This window comes from Daktulosphaira vitifoliae, unplaced genomic scaffold, assembly GCF_025091365.1.
Source record: "Daktulosphaira vitifoliae isolate Bord-2020 unplaced genomic scaffold, ASM2509136v1 Scaffold_1, whole genome shotgun sequence".
NCBI lineage: Eukaryota > Metazoa > Arthropoda > Insecta > Hemiptera > Phylloxeridae > Daktulosphaira > Daktulosphaira vitifoliae.
In genome coordinates this window covers 11,164,243-11,181,862 of record NW_026099572.1, presented here as the reverse complement: position 1 = coordinate 11,181,862, position 17,620 = coordinate 11,164,243, and the positions used below count along the sequence as shown (strand labels likewise).

Here is a 17,620-nt window from a genome sequence, read left to right as displayed (position 1 = left end):
CATCCTTAAACGCACAATAGTTTAGTATTTGTCGAAAGCGTTAATTAGTTAGAAGGCGCTAATAAGAGAAACTAAAAGAATTTTTTAATGGATCCGTGCTCAAATATTGGCATAAAACGTTTGCTCAAGCAAGAATCTGAAATAGAAATATCTATGGAAATTGTTGTAAAGCAACATGGTTAGTATAAATGAATTTGTAAAAAATGAAATTCAAACACACTCGACAAGTTGTTAATTTTGTGAATGTTATTACAAAAATGTACATCAATTTGAAATAGTATAAGTGCAATAATACTCCGTCACGTATTAAAACATTTTTTTTTTTTTGCATAATTTTTTTATTCGTGTTGTGATGTTAAACAGTCTTGTTTCTAGATACTTGAGATAAAAAATTGGATGTTTATACAAGTTAATATTGTTTCGTATAACTTAATCATTATTAACCGTATAAAAATAATTATTTTATTTTAATATAGTACGTTTAAAATTATAATTTTTATCGAATAACTAGTCTGGTTTATTTATCTTTTAATAAATTTAAATAATTTAAATAAGCAATATACAAAGTACATAAATTATGTCTATCTGAAAAAGTACTATTATTGAAAATCAAGTAACCGTAAAATCATCATTATAATATAGAATTGAGATAATTTTTTTTTAATTATACTAATGCACATAACTTTCAATAAGGTGAATGTCGTTGTTTAGAGCATTGAATTGATTACCAGTTGAATGAAAACAAATAAAAATAACTGGCGAACTATATGAAATGATTAAAGTGTTGTTGACCGCGCTCTATGCGTCACCGCAGTCGTGGCAGCACTATCTGTTCGTTGTACGAGGGAATCCCGTGGACATCGGCTTGACGCTGTGGTGCTTCTGCAGTCCAATGCTGCTGCACCATCAGCAGCCGCGGCGGCGGCGGCGGACAAGTTCAACCGTGGGAAATACGCCTTCGCATCAATCGAGGGGCAGGCTAGACACACGCGCGAAACATACACCACAACAGTGTATGTTTATAGATACTTAAATAAGTCGGCGGCCATGTATTGTTGTTAAGTGGGCAGACGTCGTAGGACGACCGACGGCGGCCGTTAGAGGCGATGCATATAATAACAATATAATATCCACCGTCGTCTGTATGCCGCCTAGAAGCGTGGGCGGCACTAGGTGCAGTGGTGGTTATATGAAACGCACGAGCCACGGCGGCGTAAAGCGCACACCTCCCGCAGTGTCCGCCGTTGATGACCGTCCGTTTGTTACGACATTGGGGTAATAGAAGAAGAATAATAGTAATCAAACGACTACGGCGACAACAAACAACAATAACGCATAAAAGAAATAATGATAATAGTAAATGTAAAAAAAATAGGGAGAGGTGTAATGAAGATACATGGAAAATGAACACTCCGGGTACGTATTGAGTGGACGCACATCGCACCGCGATTAAGATGCTGATGATGATATACTAACACTACCTATAGCTGTAACCAATAACTATGTACAGTTCCAGAAGAATAAATAACGCGTGTGACTGTGTTGGACGTCACTACGATGGTGGCGGCGGCGGCAGCAGCGGGGAAGCGCCGACCGGCGCCACACACGGTGCGGCAGCGGGTTCGAAAACACAAATGGGGATCGGTGGCGGCGGAGACGCAACGGGACGCGCGGCTCAGCCGCGGTGTCGCCGTTTCAATCGATGTGTGATTACACTGTGACTATTGATCATTGGTAATTTGCATTACACTTGTGTTAGATTTCACGTATATCAGATATACGCCAACTACAAGACACTTTTGATTTCTTTATCAACTTTATTTCACCTTTTTTTTTTTTTTTTTTAATATTTCTTTCAGAGTCCTCTTGTAAAAAGTACATTTTATCGAGCACGGATTGTATTTTTAATCCTTCGTTGAACATTTACAAATTAGAGAAATTCGAAAATTGTCAAAAATATTTGTCGATTTTTCCGATTTCTTTCTACGGGTTTGCCAATGATTTGTGGAGGGCTTACTCAGACATTGGCATTTAGTATTTTCAGTTCCTGTTTTAGGATCTTAAATGTTAGATAGTGGTATTTACTCGTCAGACCACAACCCGTAGCAGACCAATTTGCTTCGCAAACCGCACCAAGAAGCTTAGTAATGTTATTGTTGTTTTGTATTTTTTTTCTTTCTACCGTCTCTATTGCAGTGGGTACACCAATAGTGTCCGTGACAAATTACGATTTAGGAATACATTGTACAATAGTTGTTGTGGGACGTTAATTAACGACTATCTGCTTCTGTAATCGATCGAGTGAGTAATAACAATAATAATTGAATGAACAAAAAAAAAAAAATCCCAAATTAAACGTACAGTAGTGGTAACGCACATCAGAGTGACTTGGACGTTGCGGATAGATATTCGTACGGTGCGAACAGTAGTAGTTACAGTAGGAGATGTACGTGACCGTCCGTGACATCGACCTGTGACTGAGAGGCGGAATCGACAATTCGGCGCTACAAGCACAATTACCTTAACGATTATTAGAAATTTCGTTTTCCATCAATGAGATTTTCCCACAGGATCGCTTTGTGTGTTCATTCGTTTGCCAATCGACCGTGGTTGATTGGGTTCAGTAATTAAAACGATACATTCAAAATCGTAGACCCGAGAACTTGAAATTTAATTTTCTACGACGGGAAATCGTCGTCGTAATAACAGCAATGTGCACACAGAACGTATAAAATCGGCAGTGGTCGCTCCAAAATAAATAAATAACTCGCATCCGGTTGTATGTGCCTCACTCTGGTGAAAAACAAATACAAAACATTGAGAAGATTTAGGAGAGTTTGTTGATTTTTCTGACATCTGTATATACCTTTACAATGTTACTTTAGTCCATCTGTACTCGTGTCATTACGCGCGACATTTGTTTCATTCGGTACAAGTCTTTCCCCCTCCCCCCAGAATATTTTTAAAACAATCTTCTAGCTTTTTTTTTATGCTATCGACCATCGTACACTAGTGACATGTTTAAGAATATTATCACAGTGACGTACCTATATCCGTAAATTCTTGGTGACTAACTTGGAATACTTGTGCGCATAACCCGACAGTCGTAATTTATCTGGAGAATCCCAAGAATAATAAGTGTCCTAAAAATACAGACACGCACTCGACGTTTTTCGGTCGGTTTTTTATCATTTGTATGTGTATATATTTTTGCCGATCTATCTTCTACCTCATTTTATATGCGCACCATGGTTTACTAGCCGTGTGTGTATTTAATATTATTATGTCGTGTGCAACGGACACAACAATCGTACCGAAACAGTTTTTTTTTATTCACTGTGAATTGTTAATATTAATGATAAAAAAAAACTGAAAAGCGACCGCATATTAGAGATGTTCTAGGTTCTAGAATAATATGGAAAAATGATCTAATACTTGTGTCTACATTAAGGAGAAAACCGTTTGAATAATAAGATGTGTAATAAACAAACCATGGTTGCCTTTGATTTAATTTCATGCACGTGATCAACATACACTATTGGCTTCTTGCATAGCACTCTATTTAACCGTATAATTATAGAGTTATGGCATTCCAAGAATTTTATTTTATCTTTAATCGGCAGAAAAATAATTGCGTTATTAAAATTGGAAATTATTATAATAAAATGGCTTATTTCACGATATACTATGTTATTTTCAGACTGATAAATATCGTGTCACGTTACTAATAATGAATATTTATACGCACAAATATGTATAAATTTGTATATTAACTTGGTACATTTATTTATTTCAATAATTAAATGAAATTATTTTACGGTTATCTAATCAATTACGTTCAATTTGACCAGTAAGTTTCGTTATATCACTAACCTACAAAGAGACAATACTTTTTGGATCTACGTCGTTTATTGAGAAAATAATTGATTATTTTACACTTTTAAAATTAAAATAACTGTACTTTCAATAGGCATCCCTGATAACAATAAAATATAAGCAACCAAAACCCAATGAAACTATTTTTGTTAATGAACAAATATTTCGTATTACAGATGACCGGAAAGCGGAGGAGAAGCTTTAAATGTGCCATTCATCACAGAGACAAAGAAGTTAACAGTGAAAACGATTTTCATATATTACTAAAAGAACCTACCCTACAACAAAAGTGAGTTGTTATATTACAAAATTATTTATTCTTATCGCGTTGTCTTCAAAGTTCTGAATGGAAACAGATCGTTTTACCATTGGCAAAAAATCCCGTATGTTATTTAGGTATTTTTCTAACATTAACGTGACTTGTTAATAAAAAGGTTACTTCTAACACCATTGGATATGTTAATTAGTTGCTTTAATATACCCAAGTGTTTAGTCTATTTTATAATTGTACGGTGTATTAAAACATGTAGTGCAGTCAAAATTTTCACTAAAAATAGATCAAATTTTTTATTTTAAAAAAGAGAAAAGCTCGAATTAAAAAAAAAAAAATTCTGACTACCGATAACTTATATTTTTAACCAACAAGGGTTGTACTGATAAATAATTTATATATAATAACTGACATAATTGTTTTATATTAAGATTAGTAAATATTGTACTACTTTATTGTAGTACAGATGTTAAGCTAGTGAACTATTCATAGATATAATTTTATATAAACAATTGAAATTTTTTTATAAGATCAGTAAAATATATTGCTATAGTGACATCAAATTTCAAAATTCGTTAAAAAAATATTTATAATTATAACAATTCTAATAATACGATTTATGAAATCATTAAATTTTGATATCGGTGTCGAATTTCTGTCCCGATATAAATATCGTATAGTGCTATCAATATTTTTGCTCAACGCTAGTTATTATACTTAATTAGGTATTTCACGCGTCAGATAATGAAATTCATAATCAATGAAATAAAGGCTTTACTAAAATAATCCCCATAGCGTTACTAATTTGTAAAACAGCCGTGACCTAATGTTAATATGGATGTAGGGTCACGCTTAAGAGCCGTTTAATTTCAAATTTGAACTTCACAAAAGTTCAAAGTTCCAAATGCGGTCTTTTTGATAACCCTTCAGACCGCCAATCGATAACTACAAGCATTTTTCTCATTTAATTCCGTTGAAACTTGTGTATTTTGTTAGAACTTTTTTCTGAGTTTCTCCATGATGTGTCACCGATGATCTATTCGCGTGGTAACATTGTGATAAGAACATTAATACTCTCTCCCACTTTCTTACTATTTTTAAAACAGTTTTACACAAATCTATATATTAGTTCTTATTTTATATATTTAATATATAAATATATATATTTTATTTTTTGCAGAATGGTACGTTTAGTAGCAGAGGAGTTCTTAACGGACGAAAGAGATCGAAAATACTACGCGGACAACTATCGATGCTGTCCACCACCTCTGTTTATTCTCCTGATAACGATTTTTGAAGTGAGTTTTATCAGCGCTTAGTGAAATATGCAAAATGAAAATCATTTTTAAAATAAGAAAAATAAGTCGGTATATAGCTAAGGATCTCTTAAATGCATAGTTAGGTATTAGTGTATTTCCCGAAAAGTGGTGATGGTAGTCGAGGTAGTGCAATAAATAACCAACTGCCATCATTAGTTGAATAATTATACACTTTATACACATAGGTACTATTGGTATACTCGAACGCCAAATAACATGTGGCACGTGACCCGAGTTGAGAGTAAAAGTGTGCGGAATAAAAAAAGAAAGGAAAAATAAGAAATTGTAACAGATGTCAAACGCGAGTTAAATTATATACCCTCTGGGGCTAAGCGGGAGTCGCTACAGAGAGACTATTTCCTATTTTCAGGAAACCATTAACCGTTTACAGCTGTCTGTCTCAACCTTATCCCTTACTTAAACCTCTAAAAATGAAAAAAATAATATCCCTTTGAATTTTTCGGATGATTAATTTCTTTCAGGCGTACGTTTGCAACACGGCATACAGCGTGTGTCTGACTGGCATATACTTCAGAACACCACCTCATCCCTAATTGCATGCCAATATCTACCCGAATAAACGTATTCACGTGCGTTTTTACTCAATTATGAATTTTTTTATTAACTGGAGAAATTCAATTGTTTTTGTAATTTAATTTTATAACGGAAAAGTTGTAAACGATTAAATTCGTATTTATTTTACTTCGTTAATTATGTGTAATGGAGAATTTTGAGGCATAAAATGTGATCAGATTAGTTTTGTAAATCAGTAGTCTTAATTTATTAAATAAAATGATTTATTTCCTGAAATAGCCCTAAGACTATTCGTAAAATAGATAGTCAAATTCAATTTAAAGAGTCGTCAAAAATTAATAAAGTACTGTCTTGGTTCAAACCTATTGGTGTGTAGTAATAATAAACCTTTATAGATTTATGTTAGTTCTCTCTCTTTTTACTTACATTCACCAAATCCCATGACATATTGTCATTATGACCAGCATTATTGAAGTGTACACGATATCTATTTTAGTACTTACACATTATTATTATGTCGTAAAAATACCGCTGCAGAAATGGGATGTAATACATTTCGTATGGTTTACTACAGTGTATATAACATATATACTGGTAACTTAATGCCGGAAATCGAAACGTCTGTGTAAATCAAACGAATGTTATGAGGCACAGAGGGAAGGGACATTTGCCGTTCGTTGTTTTCCTGTTTGGGATTTCTCCGAATGCATAGTAAACATTTCCATTTTTAAGTAAAAAGCATATTACCCTTTTTGGCTGACAAACTTGATACGCTTTTTTGTAATGAACTAAGAGTAATGTTTTTCACTCAAAGATTATAACTTCCATGGCGTTAGAAGTTTGTTGTAACAATGAATTTTTTACACTATTTTTATTTTACCGGACGCACGTGTCCAGGACACAAACAATGTGTCGTATGTCTTCAACCTGCGGTGTCTTCTATCACATTGAGCGTAACGCTGAGTCGTGTGTGTTAGTCGTATGTAATACCGGAAACTTGATGGAAAAATACAAAACTATATTTAAAAATTGTAAGATCGTTTCTTATTTCATGTTTCCTGTGTACTCGCAAAGTATACCTACGGATAACTTCTATTTTTATGTTAAAAAATATATTGATTACTTCTACTCGAAAAATTATTTTGCAACAATAATTTAGTTTCTGACTAATTTTGTTTATTATTTGAATTATTATATAAAAAATAGTTCTTACGCAGGGCAGCTATCTAATATCTAGATTATAAATTCAAATATAATTTGCCTAAAAAATTATTTTGAAAACTAAACTATTAATCTTGTTTATTATCATTGTTCATATCTACATTTGATGTAGATATTTCGTGTGAAAGTTTAAAGGTCTCGGGTCAATTTTATAGATTGAAAGAGCAATTTTTTACGTATTTATTTGTTTATCATGATACTTAAAATTATTCAACTAATTGATGCCACGCATAATTTTATTAATAAAAATTTGCAATATTATTAACTTGAAAAAAGAAGAACCAACAATAAAGAACAAAATTGTTTTTTCATATAGACCTAACCTATATTTACGAAAATTGCCTCTCTAATATTGTTAAAAATTAAAGTTAGCTAAGGATTTCTTAACACCTATCATTAAAAAAAAGAGAACTTTAATTGTGTACCCCCGTTTTTCCGCCCCTAAATATTCCCGCCGGTAGCAATTGACCGTTTACTTAAATAGGCCCGGTGAGAAATATTTTAGGAGGAATTTAATTAAAAACAATTATTTTTTTATTAATATAGTATACTAATTTTAGTATTTTTATTTTCTAGTTGGGAACTTATTTATATTATTATTCATTAACATTGGGTTCGACACCAGCGCCGAACGACATATGGGCATCAGTTGCAGCTCCAGTACCAATGGACAGTGTGTTCATCTATAGGCCAGATAAAAGACAACAGTTATGGAGATTTATGTTATACATGTTCCTTCATGTTGGGTAAGTAACACGCTTCAATTTCTCTGTTAAATATATTATTAAATGTAAAAGACTTTTACGTGCAAAATAAATGTTTAAGAACTTTAAAGACATTAAACTTATTTTTAATCTTAATATTTTAAGTGGCATTTTATGTATATTATTTTACAATTTAATGATTTAAGTAAAATACACCGTTTGAAAGAATTTTTATCAATTCATTAAATAATTGTCATAGTAACAATTTTTTTTTAATTTACTGTTTTTAATATTTCAGATGGGTTCATTTGATATTCAACCTAAGTGTTCAGCTTCTCGTGGGGCTTCCGTTAGAAATGGTACATGGCTCCCTTCGCATAGGCGTTGTTTATATGGCGGGCGTACTTGCAGGTATTATTCATAATTAATCAATTATGAATTAATTCATAATTAAAAACTTGCTCACCATAAATATTCATAGTGAGTCAAGTTGTTACAATAAAAATTATCATGTCGTATTTTCTTTTACCTTGAATAGGATCTTTGGGCACATCTGTATTCGATAGCAATGTGTATCTTGTTGGTGCGTCTGGTGGTGTATACGCTCTTTTAGCCGCTCACTTGGCCAATGTACTGTTGGTAAGTTTTATATATTATTATTATTTATTTTATTGAAAATAAATTACCAATTTTATGATTAGTTAAATTAGTTAAATTTGTGTGGGTAGAATTATAGAACAATGTTAACAAAATTTATCATCTGTTTATTACCTGTTCCCAACTACACGGTATTTACCGTATCTATCAAATTTCTAAGGTATAGTCCATTAAAATTTTTTCAATAAAATTTATCATTTATGTACAAAATCAACATTTTATCTTATTTAATATTGTCAGTGGTAACATTTTGATGTGCATTCGTTCTTACTTGAAATTGTTTTAAACATCCATACATAGCGTTTTGTAACTAGTTTTGTAATGATAAGATATTGTATTAAAGAGCACCATTCGTACTTTGATTTCCATCAATAATTATCAATCATTTTCTTTTAATTCATAAGCTAACTGCATACAATATTTATACTTTTAATTTTATAAATGAAACATTAATTATTTAAGTTATACAATTTATTCTTGCAATCCATTAAGTTTTTAGAGAAGTTCCCTAAATATACGTGTCAAATAAATATTTTACGTAACTAAGAAATTATTTTGTGTCAGTAGTACAGGTTAATGTCTGCCCCTTAAAGTATGTTTAGATATTGTATTAAGGAAATACTTTCATTCAACAAACAATGGTATTTTTACCAATATTAGTATCATACATAATACGCTTTACTCATTTATTAAATGTGCTAATAATATTAACTTTCTCTATTGTGATTTACAGAATTATAATAACATGGAATTTGGAGTTTTTCGATTACTAGGCATTCTTTTTATCGGTAAGTGTCTTATTACTAATAATATAATAACAAGAGGTAACTCTTACTAATATTCATTTTATTTGATCATGCAGCAAGTGTAGATGTGGGTTTCGCTGTATACTGCCGTTACGCTTTTGAACCTTCTTCTAATGCTCCTCCAGTAAGTTACGTGGCTCATATTGCTGGTGCTTTGGCAGGCCTGACCATAGGACTATTGGTTTTGAAGAATTTCGAACAAAAGCTCCACGAACAACTTATATGGTGGTTTGCATTAGGAGTATACGCCATGTGTACTCTTTTCGCAGTTGCCTACAATTTAAGTCATCCTGGTTATTAGCAATAAATAACAGTTATCATACGTTTTTAAAACGATGTTAAAGATGGCTTCGACTTTAATTGTTGCCCGAACTCACTAATAATAATAATTAATAAACGATTATTATTATTAACATTTATTCTTCCATGTGTAAATCTTCATACTGTCCATTTTTTTTTCTGTTTTCTCTAATTTTGTTTAAATTATTATTATTTTATTTATATTATTATGTCTGTGATTTTTTTTCCATGTTTACAATTATTATTATTATTATTATTATTATTATTACTTTCATTTGGATGAATCTCGCGACACATTTTTTTTTTTTTTGGAACTCACATTTTCTTGAATAATATCATAGTTTATTATGAAATATGAACTTCTCTTAAATAATATAAAAAACTTTTATTGAGTTATTATCATTACAATTATTTCCATTACTTAAAATTATTTTAAATAATATTTTGTGCAAAATAAATACTTTTCTTGAGACAATTAGTTGTAGTATAAGCATGTTCAATATTTATAATGTGTAAATATTAAAACAATTTTCAGATCTTACTATTATAATTCAAATGTATTAGAAACTGCCAATATCTATGTTTAACTATGAGCTTTTATTATGTTTTTAAAATTCAAATCTTAGAATTATTTATAAGTTCCAAATAAATAAATAAATAATTGAACTTCTACATAAATAATTGTTAAAACTAATTTTTTTAATAGTTCCTCTTAAAACTTATAAAAAAAACAAGTAGAATTGCTCAACAGTATAAAAATGTGTACATTTATAGTAATTAAATTAATTTAACACTTGCAAACATATTCACGTTATTTATGTTGAAAAATTGAGTTTACATTTTATGTAGTTATTATATAAACATCTATTTTAGAGTAAACCTGTAAATATTAATTAAATAATTTATATATACATTATTAATACAATATTGATACTTGTCATTACGTAAATCTAGTCATCAACTGTAATTTATTTAATTCTATGTCTTATTAATGATAACTTAGTTGTATCTACTGTTTTTTCTCAAATAAAACAATTATATTATATAAATGTCTAATACCCAGATAAATTGTTTATTGAATAGTTACTATTATTATTATTAACCAAAATACAAAAAATAAATAAATACAATATTGTAATAAAGAATGTTTACTTATACATAAAATAAAAACGGCATTTATATATTTTGACATACATGTTTCATTCTTTAATACTACAATGGGGTTTTATACTTCTCCATCCCTTGAACATTACGTGTAATCACACTAAAAAGGCCATGATACACGAAAATTTAGTGTTGTACAAAAATTTAAAAAGCAAATTGCCTGCTCATGGAATTTTTTAGTCAATCGATTTCGGTTTATTTAAGACTTTTTTTTTTTTTTTTTTAGTACGTTACATCATAATTTTGGAAAAAATGGTTATTTACATTTAAATTATGCACCTCATTTTCTACTACCCTTGTTATTTTATATTTTGAACACCTGGTCAGTGTGGATGCTACTGTCAATAGTACAATTTAATTATTTTCTCAAAATACTCAGTCATTCAAACAAAAAAAAATATTTAATGTGCTTAAAATAGTGAATGAGATTTGGTATTGACTGAACTCAAATGTGTATCAAAATTGCATACTCAGAGTGCCGCTTTATTTTAACTAGTTTTAAATTAATAGTAGCACATTTACAGTATTTTTTTATCAGACCCATGTTTCAATTTAGAGATAAAAAAAATACAAAAAATTATTTTAATAACCAATTATACATTTTTTTAAACCATTGGTTCCGTTTGAGTATTTATTAATTTATAAATTATAATAAATTTACACTTTCGTGAATACACAGTGATTGATTTATCAATTACCACTGAATTTCTCTTAAAATAATATTTTTGAGAATTTTTTGTATAGTGTTACTTATTTATTGATATATAATTAGATAAACACTTTTTAGATCTACTCCTTGTTCATTATATGACTAAAAAAATAACTAGTTTATAACAATTTCTGAACCAGTATTTCAGAAGTTATTACCATTTTCAAATATGAATTACAGGCGAGATGCGATTTATATTATTTTTATCATTATACATTTTTCTGCAAGTTACTCCTCTCACTCAGGTAAAAAAAAAAAACTACTGAAATACTGATTAAAAAATCGTAAATGCCATATAAGAAAGGAGGCAGTCACTCAAAACTTTTTAGAGATGAATCTCAATATTAAGGAGTAATAGCCAAGAATATTGTTAACATAATTAAAAATTTCATTCTTAACACGCTTATATTAGTTTCACCTGTATGTATGTATGTTTGTAACTTTTCACTCGGCACGCGTTATCGCATATTCCGTCGTCTATGGCCTTGTGACCAGACTGTCATAACGCATTCACCCCACCCCACGCCTCGCTCACCACAAGACGGCAACACTATTCCTGTATAAATTTATTTTTGGTTATCGTACACGTACACGTGTGCTTGTCATCAATATTATATATATATATATAAACAAATTTTTATTTTGACTGACCAATACCATCCGCGTGCATTACGGCTTACGTATATATTCCTACCGCCGTTTATACCTCAGGTATAACGTTAGTCCGACCCGCCCGCCCACAAAATACGGCTATACCTAGTGCATGATACGTTTACGTACTTAAGCCGCTTTACTTGTATATATATATATATTCTAATTACTATTAAAATTTATATATTAACACGCTTTATTCTAATTAAGAAATATAAGGTATTCATTCCGATTACGAGGGATGATTTCCGTATCGTCATTTTTCGTCACTACCTCCACGTTACGCACCTGCTGCTTTCCTTGGATGTGGTAGCCGTTTCTCTGACTCCCTCTCCGGAATCGAACTCTGATTTCCCGTTATCCGTAACAACCAAGATATTGATAGTAACTACTATCATAACATGAAACTAAAAAGTAAAAAATAAATATAGTTAAAAGCGTGTTTTTTTAGTTTTTTTAACTATATTTATTTTATATAAAGAACAAGAATTTTAATGACTATTCATTAAAATGTTTATATGGACCCATAAAGGTAGCCAAATTAAAAAAGTGGATTAAATAATTTTAATTTATTGATTTATAGTAATTATTTTTTAAAAATCCGTTAAAGTTTTATTTATTCTTGATAATACATATTATTAGCTTCGATGCGAAGCTGAGAAGATATTGTTTTTACTAAGATGTGTTTATTTTTATTTTTTTGTTTTTTATGTCTGTTACCACTTTTTCTCAGCTCTCACCAAACGGATTTCTTTCGATGATACATCAAAAGATCACAAATCGTATCTAGTCAAAGACATTACCCTCAAAAATTTCCCTCGTTCCCCGTAAATGGGGGAAACCTTTAAAAAAATTACAAATTTAAAAATTCGAAATTTTTACTAAAAACTGCTATAACTTTTTCAAAAATGAACATATCAATATAATTTTTTTTTTATAGATGCTTGATGTCTTTACCTACCAATTAGTATATTTTTTCATAAATTTAACTTTTTACCTGCCCACAGGGGGGGATTTAAAATGACACCTTTTTTACAAAAAATTTACTTTTACACTTAATTTTTGAAAATGTTCCGGAAAGTCTGACACTTTTATATATATTTTAAATTAAAGCTATTGTAATGTACATTATTATGGGAAAAAAAAATTTCGGACTTTATTTTGTCTTCATGGTGAAAATGGCTACTGGAATGCTATTTTTGTGTGAAAATTCTCGATCTTATATATTAAATCAATACAATTTTTATGAGAAATAATATTTATATCCCTCTTTTATTCGACATACTTTATCTTTATCAGGATATAAATAAGGAAATATCAGATCATGTAGCTTTTGGAATAATCCACCAATTTTTTAAAACTAAACACTATCTAAAGATTTGCATCGAAGCGTTTTTTATGATAGTGATTTTAATCTCTGTCAGATATCATTATACTTGAACCAACTACGCCACGTCACCACTGTGCTGGGTTTTTTTACTTTCTTTCTGTTAGATTTTTTTTATTAATTATAACTTATTTTTATTCACTCCAATTAATAAGATTACCCTATCAATAACTTTGAAACTATCTAATTCAATTTATAGGACATTTAAAATCAAACTTTTTAATCAGAATAAATTTTACTGAATTAAAAATTATTATAATTAGTTTCTCTTAATCTTAATCAAAATATATAAATTTTAATTTTAGCTTTAGTCATGGAGTGACTCCTTCTGGAAAAAAATGTTCTTATGGTACAATACATTGTTATAACAAATTTTTATTAAGTTGGGCATCTTGGAATTGATCCAAACAAATTTTATAAACTAATATGTCCTGAACCCTGATAATATTATTTTTAGTCATAATTTTTTTAAGATTCAATTGGGGGAGGCATAATGATACATTTGCTCTTAATTAATTGTCCCTATGGTTCCGGCGCCACTTACAACTTCCATTTTCCCTCTGCACGCTTCAAATATAGAATTATCAATAAAAAGATACTTTATGTCCATTAATTAAAGAAAATGTCAAAATATAAGTTCAGTGAATTGGATTGAAATAATTTATTAATAATTTTCAAAGAAAAAAGCCTTGTTTTTATATAATTTAATTGCCGGTAAATTAAGTAATTTTTTATAGCAATAAAAAATACAAAAAATTTATGTTTTGTTCATACTTTATTGATAAACTTCACATAATAATAGAAAATTAATTTTAATATGTTTTTTCTCCATTTAACGACGTTTGCGTCCACCTTTTTGTTTACCCATACGTTTTCCTTTATTAGCAGTAGGTCTTTTAAATGAACTTTTACTTCTACCTCTTCCACCTTTCTTCTTATCATCACTATTTTTTTCTCTAAATCTCCTAAAAAATATGTAGTTAAAACTTCAATACAGAATCTATACATTTTTATGTAACTTACTGTGTTTCTTCTTCATAAATTGCTTTATTAGCAGCCTTTTCTAAATTAAATTTAGGTTTTTTGTTATTAATGGTTTCTAAAATTTGTAAACTATTCTGTTTTTCTTCATTCATGCTCTACAAAAAAATAAAATATACTTAAATATTTTAAATTAACATTAAAATATCTATTGGTAATTTATTTATCTGTTCAATTATTATATAATAGAGTACTGTAATAATGTTAAGTGCTAATTGATTTTATCACCTTAGCTGGAACCTTTTCTTTTTTTAATCCAGGTATACTTTTTTTTTTTGATAAATCTTCTTTTTTCAGTTTTGGTTGAAATTTACCAACTGATGCAGTTGAAATTCTTGCTACATCAACAGCAGTTTTTAGCTATTTATAATTTAAAATAAAATTACAAATTGATCATAAAGAATAATTTATAATAAATTATAAAAAATGGGGCCAGTAAATGATGAATAGTAAAATATATATTTTACTATTTATTTTATTGTTTTAATGTAATATTTTATTTAGTAGAAATTTGAAAAGGTCTACAGCCAATTTTATAATTAAGAGTGAATACTTAATGTATTTAAACAATAAAAATGGAATATTTTATTCCAAAATATGATAATTTTTTGAAACAAAAGTCATTAATAAAAAAATTAAATGAAATTGGTATTTAAGTTGTTCTCGTTGTTTGTAAAAATTTATCAATTGCTTTATTATAAGATAACTTGTATTATTTTTATGTACTTAAAATATGTTATTAGGGATTAAAATCTTTTTAAAATCAAATATAAAATATTTAAAGCTTATGCAGGCAAATAATTCCTTTACTTATTAATGATTAACAATTAAAATGCATGTTGTAGTCTTTTAGCATTAATTTCAATTATGGCTTAAAATGCAAGAGGATTTAGCCCTACCTTTAACAATGGTTTACAAGCACTCCTTAAGAATAAATTCAAAAATTATTAAAAATGTAGACATAAATGCATTTTATTACCCAATCTAGTTATTTCAAAAAGTTTTGTTGCAAAGCATAATTTAAAAAATAGCCTTGAAAGTTTTTACTTGCTCATATATTTTAAACAGTGTTTTTTTGAAATAGTAATGTGTAATGAAATTACAATGAAATTTTCAAATTTAATTCAACAATATTTTTTAAATTTAATTGTGGTTATTATTGTAACAGAGTGCAGTGTTAGAGCTAGTTTGTGTTCAGATTGTAATTGTTTTGTATATGATTAATTTGTGTCGCATTAAATATTTATAATTCTAAACTTTTATGTTATTTTTTTTTTAATACATTTTTTAGATTTGAACTATATTAAAAGCATATTTATTATTATTTAACTCTAATTAGAAAAAATTTAATTTAATTTTTAAATGGTCAATTTTTTTACAAAAATTTATTCTTGGATATTTTGAAATTAAATAATAAAACAAATGATCAGTAATACACAATATAAAGAAACATATTTCTTTACAAAATGGCAGTCCATGTAATTTCTAATCATTTTGTGTATGCTCAACAATTTTATAGGGTTAAAGTCCTTTCTCTTATTTGTACTATCAATTTAATAATATCCAAGTTAATCGCAAGTTCTTAATGGAGTAAACTTGAAATAAAATTAATTATTTTGAAATTTGTTTTAAATTATATATTTACCTGATTTGAATGTAAAGTTCCTTCAAGAGGTGGTAGTCCAACTGCAGGAACTTTGATTTTACGTGATGCTGCAATATTTCGCAGTCTTTGATACTCATTTTTAGCAACTCTTTCTTTTTTGGCTTCTCTTTTTTGAGCAAATAAGTCAATATTAGGATCAGGAGCATTTCCAGGCACTTCTAAAATCCAATCTTTTTCTTTTTCTGCAGCTGCTTTTTTATAACCATAGGTAGGTACCCATTTCTAAAAAATGTTTTACAACAATTAGTTAAATTAACAAGTTACAACAAATATTCAAAAAAATAACAAAAATAATAATAATACATAATCCAAAGTGATATATATATATATTTATTTTTTGTTAATTTTTTTAAATAGAACAAATAAAAACCTGCAGAATATCATCCCAAGTCTTCTTTGGTTTAGGTGTTTTTTTTATTCCTTTTTCAATAGCAAACTTCTGCCATTTAGTTAGTGGTTTAGGTGCTGGCAATGGTTTTTCTCTAGGTAAATTATATCTAGGTTCTGGTAAGTCAACATACATATAACCATCTTCAGTTTTCATAGGCAATTCAAAAAGTTTATTGATTAATAATTGAACATTATTGCGAGTTTCATAAGTTAAATATGACTCTTGATCAGAACTATTAAAAATTATAGCATTGAAAAATATAATTAAAAAATGTTGACATAAATACTATAATTACCGCAGTTGTTTTGTGTCAAAATCATTCGAGTCAAAACACAGTAATGTACCCAAATCAATTTCTGGTTCTAATACTTTTGTAACAGTTACACTGTTTAACGACGCTTCATCTTTTGCTGCTTTTTGATTTAATAATTCAGTAATATTTTCCATTATAATTGATTTTTTGCTTTTGTCTTAAATTAAAAATTATTACAAATTTATGCATCAAGTTAAATTGTAGATTGAGATAAGTTACCTACCAGTAGAAATAGAAACAATTGCACGTTTTTGTTTAGTTTGTCACCAAAATACTTTTAGGTTAGATTTTGTTATCATTAATCAGATATACCGCCTATATTGTCAATAATATTTCAATTGAAATATTATATGAACTTATTTTACAGGAATTAATATTCTTATTATAATTTCAATATTAAAAATATACTACACAAACTCATTACATAGTATTATTTAATAAAATGAGTACATCATCACTTATATAAAGCCCGTATTTTATGGTTGGGTTATTTATTATTCTTTACCAATAATTACCCAGAGTAAACATAATATTTCACCTTTCTTGAAGACTTCTTCATCACTTCAAATTAATTAATAAGAAAAAATTTATTTTTCAAACTCTTCTTCTT

General features: G+C 28.7%; 2 protein-coding genes across 4 annotated transcripts in view; one reads left to right on the top strand and one right to left on the bottom strand.

Annotated features, from left to right (window-relative positions):
• LOC126895580 (protein rhomboid) overlaps window positions 1-10,877 on the top strand; it is a 69,238-nt gene extending 58,361 nt beyond the window's left edge. For both annotated transcript variants that reach the window (XM_050667600.1, XM_050667601.1), the window contains 7 exons: window positions 4,053-4,165; window positions 5,328-5,445; window positions 7,798-7,967; window positions 8,224-8,336; window positions 8,464-8,564; window positions 9,316-9,370; window positions 9,445-10,877. In XM_050667600.1, the coding sequence (XP_050523557.1) occupies window positions 4,053-4,165; window positions 5,328-5,445; window positions 7,798-7,967; window positions 8,224-8,336; window positions 8,464-8,564; window positions 9,316-9,370; window positions 9,445-9,689 (915 nt within the window). In that variant the 3' untranslated portion in view covers window positions 9,690-10,877. The remainder of the gene's footprint in view (window positions 1-4,052; window positions 4,166-5,327; window positions 5,446-7,797; window positions 7,968-8,223; window positions 8,337-8,463; window positions 8,565-9,315; window positions 9,371-9,444) is intronic.
• A 3,478-nt stretch (window positions 10,878-14,355) lies between these two features.
• Window positions 14,356-17,316, bottom strand: LOC126895582 (ribosome biogenesis regulatory protein homolog). Of its 2 annotated transcripts, XM_050667606.1 has the most exons (7): window positions 17,234-17,316; window positions 16,993-17,167; window positions 16,677-16,929; window positions 16,286-16,528; window positions 14,869-15,000; window positions 14,623-14,738; window positions 14,356-14,564 (listed from the first exon to the last, which is right to left on the bottom strand). In XM_050667606.1, exons 2-7 carry the CDS (start codon window positions 17,142-17,144, stop codon window positions 14,432-14,434), a joined length of 1,029 nt encoding a protein of 342 aa, XP_050523563.1. In that variant the 5' UTR covers window positions 17,145-17,167; window positions 17,234-17,316; the 3' UTR covers window positions 14,356-14,431. The 2 variants fall into 2 exon arrangements, with proteins under 2 accessions (XP_050523563.1, XP_050523562.1); XM_050667605.1 differs by lacking the exon at window positions 17,234-17,316 and having other exon boundaries at window positions 16,993-17,227.
• Between the last annotated feature and the right edge of the window lie 304 nt (window positions 17,317-17,620).

What these genes read in the sequence shown, in the direction of transcription:
- LOC126895582 (XM_050667606.1), bottom strand. Translation starts at nt 17,144, where the DNA reads ATGGAAAATATTACTGAATTATTAAATCAAAAAGCAGCAAAAGATGAA. An exon ending in AAGAAAAGGTTCCAGCTAAG is followed by an intron (nt 14,739 to 14,868) that starts GTGATAAAATCA and finishes ATTTTTTTGTAG; the next exon opens with AGCATGAATGAAGAAAAACA. An exon ending in ATTTATGAAGAAGAAACACA is followed by an intron (nt 14,565 to 14,622) that starts GTAAGTTACATA and finishes CATATTTTTTAG; the next exon opens with GAGATTTAGAGAAAAAAATA.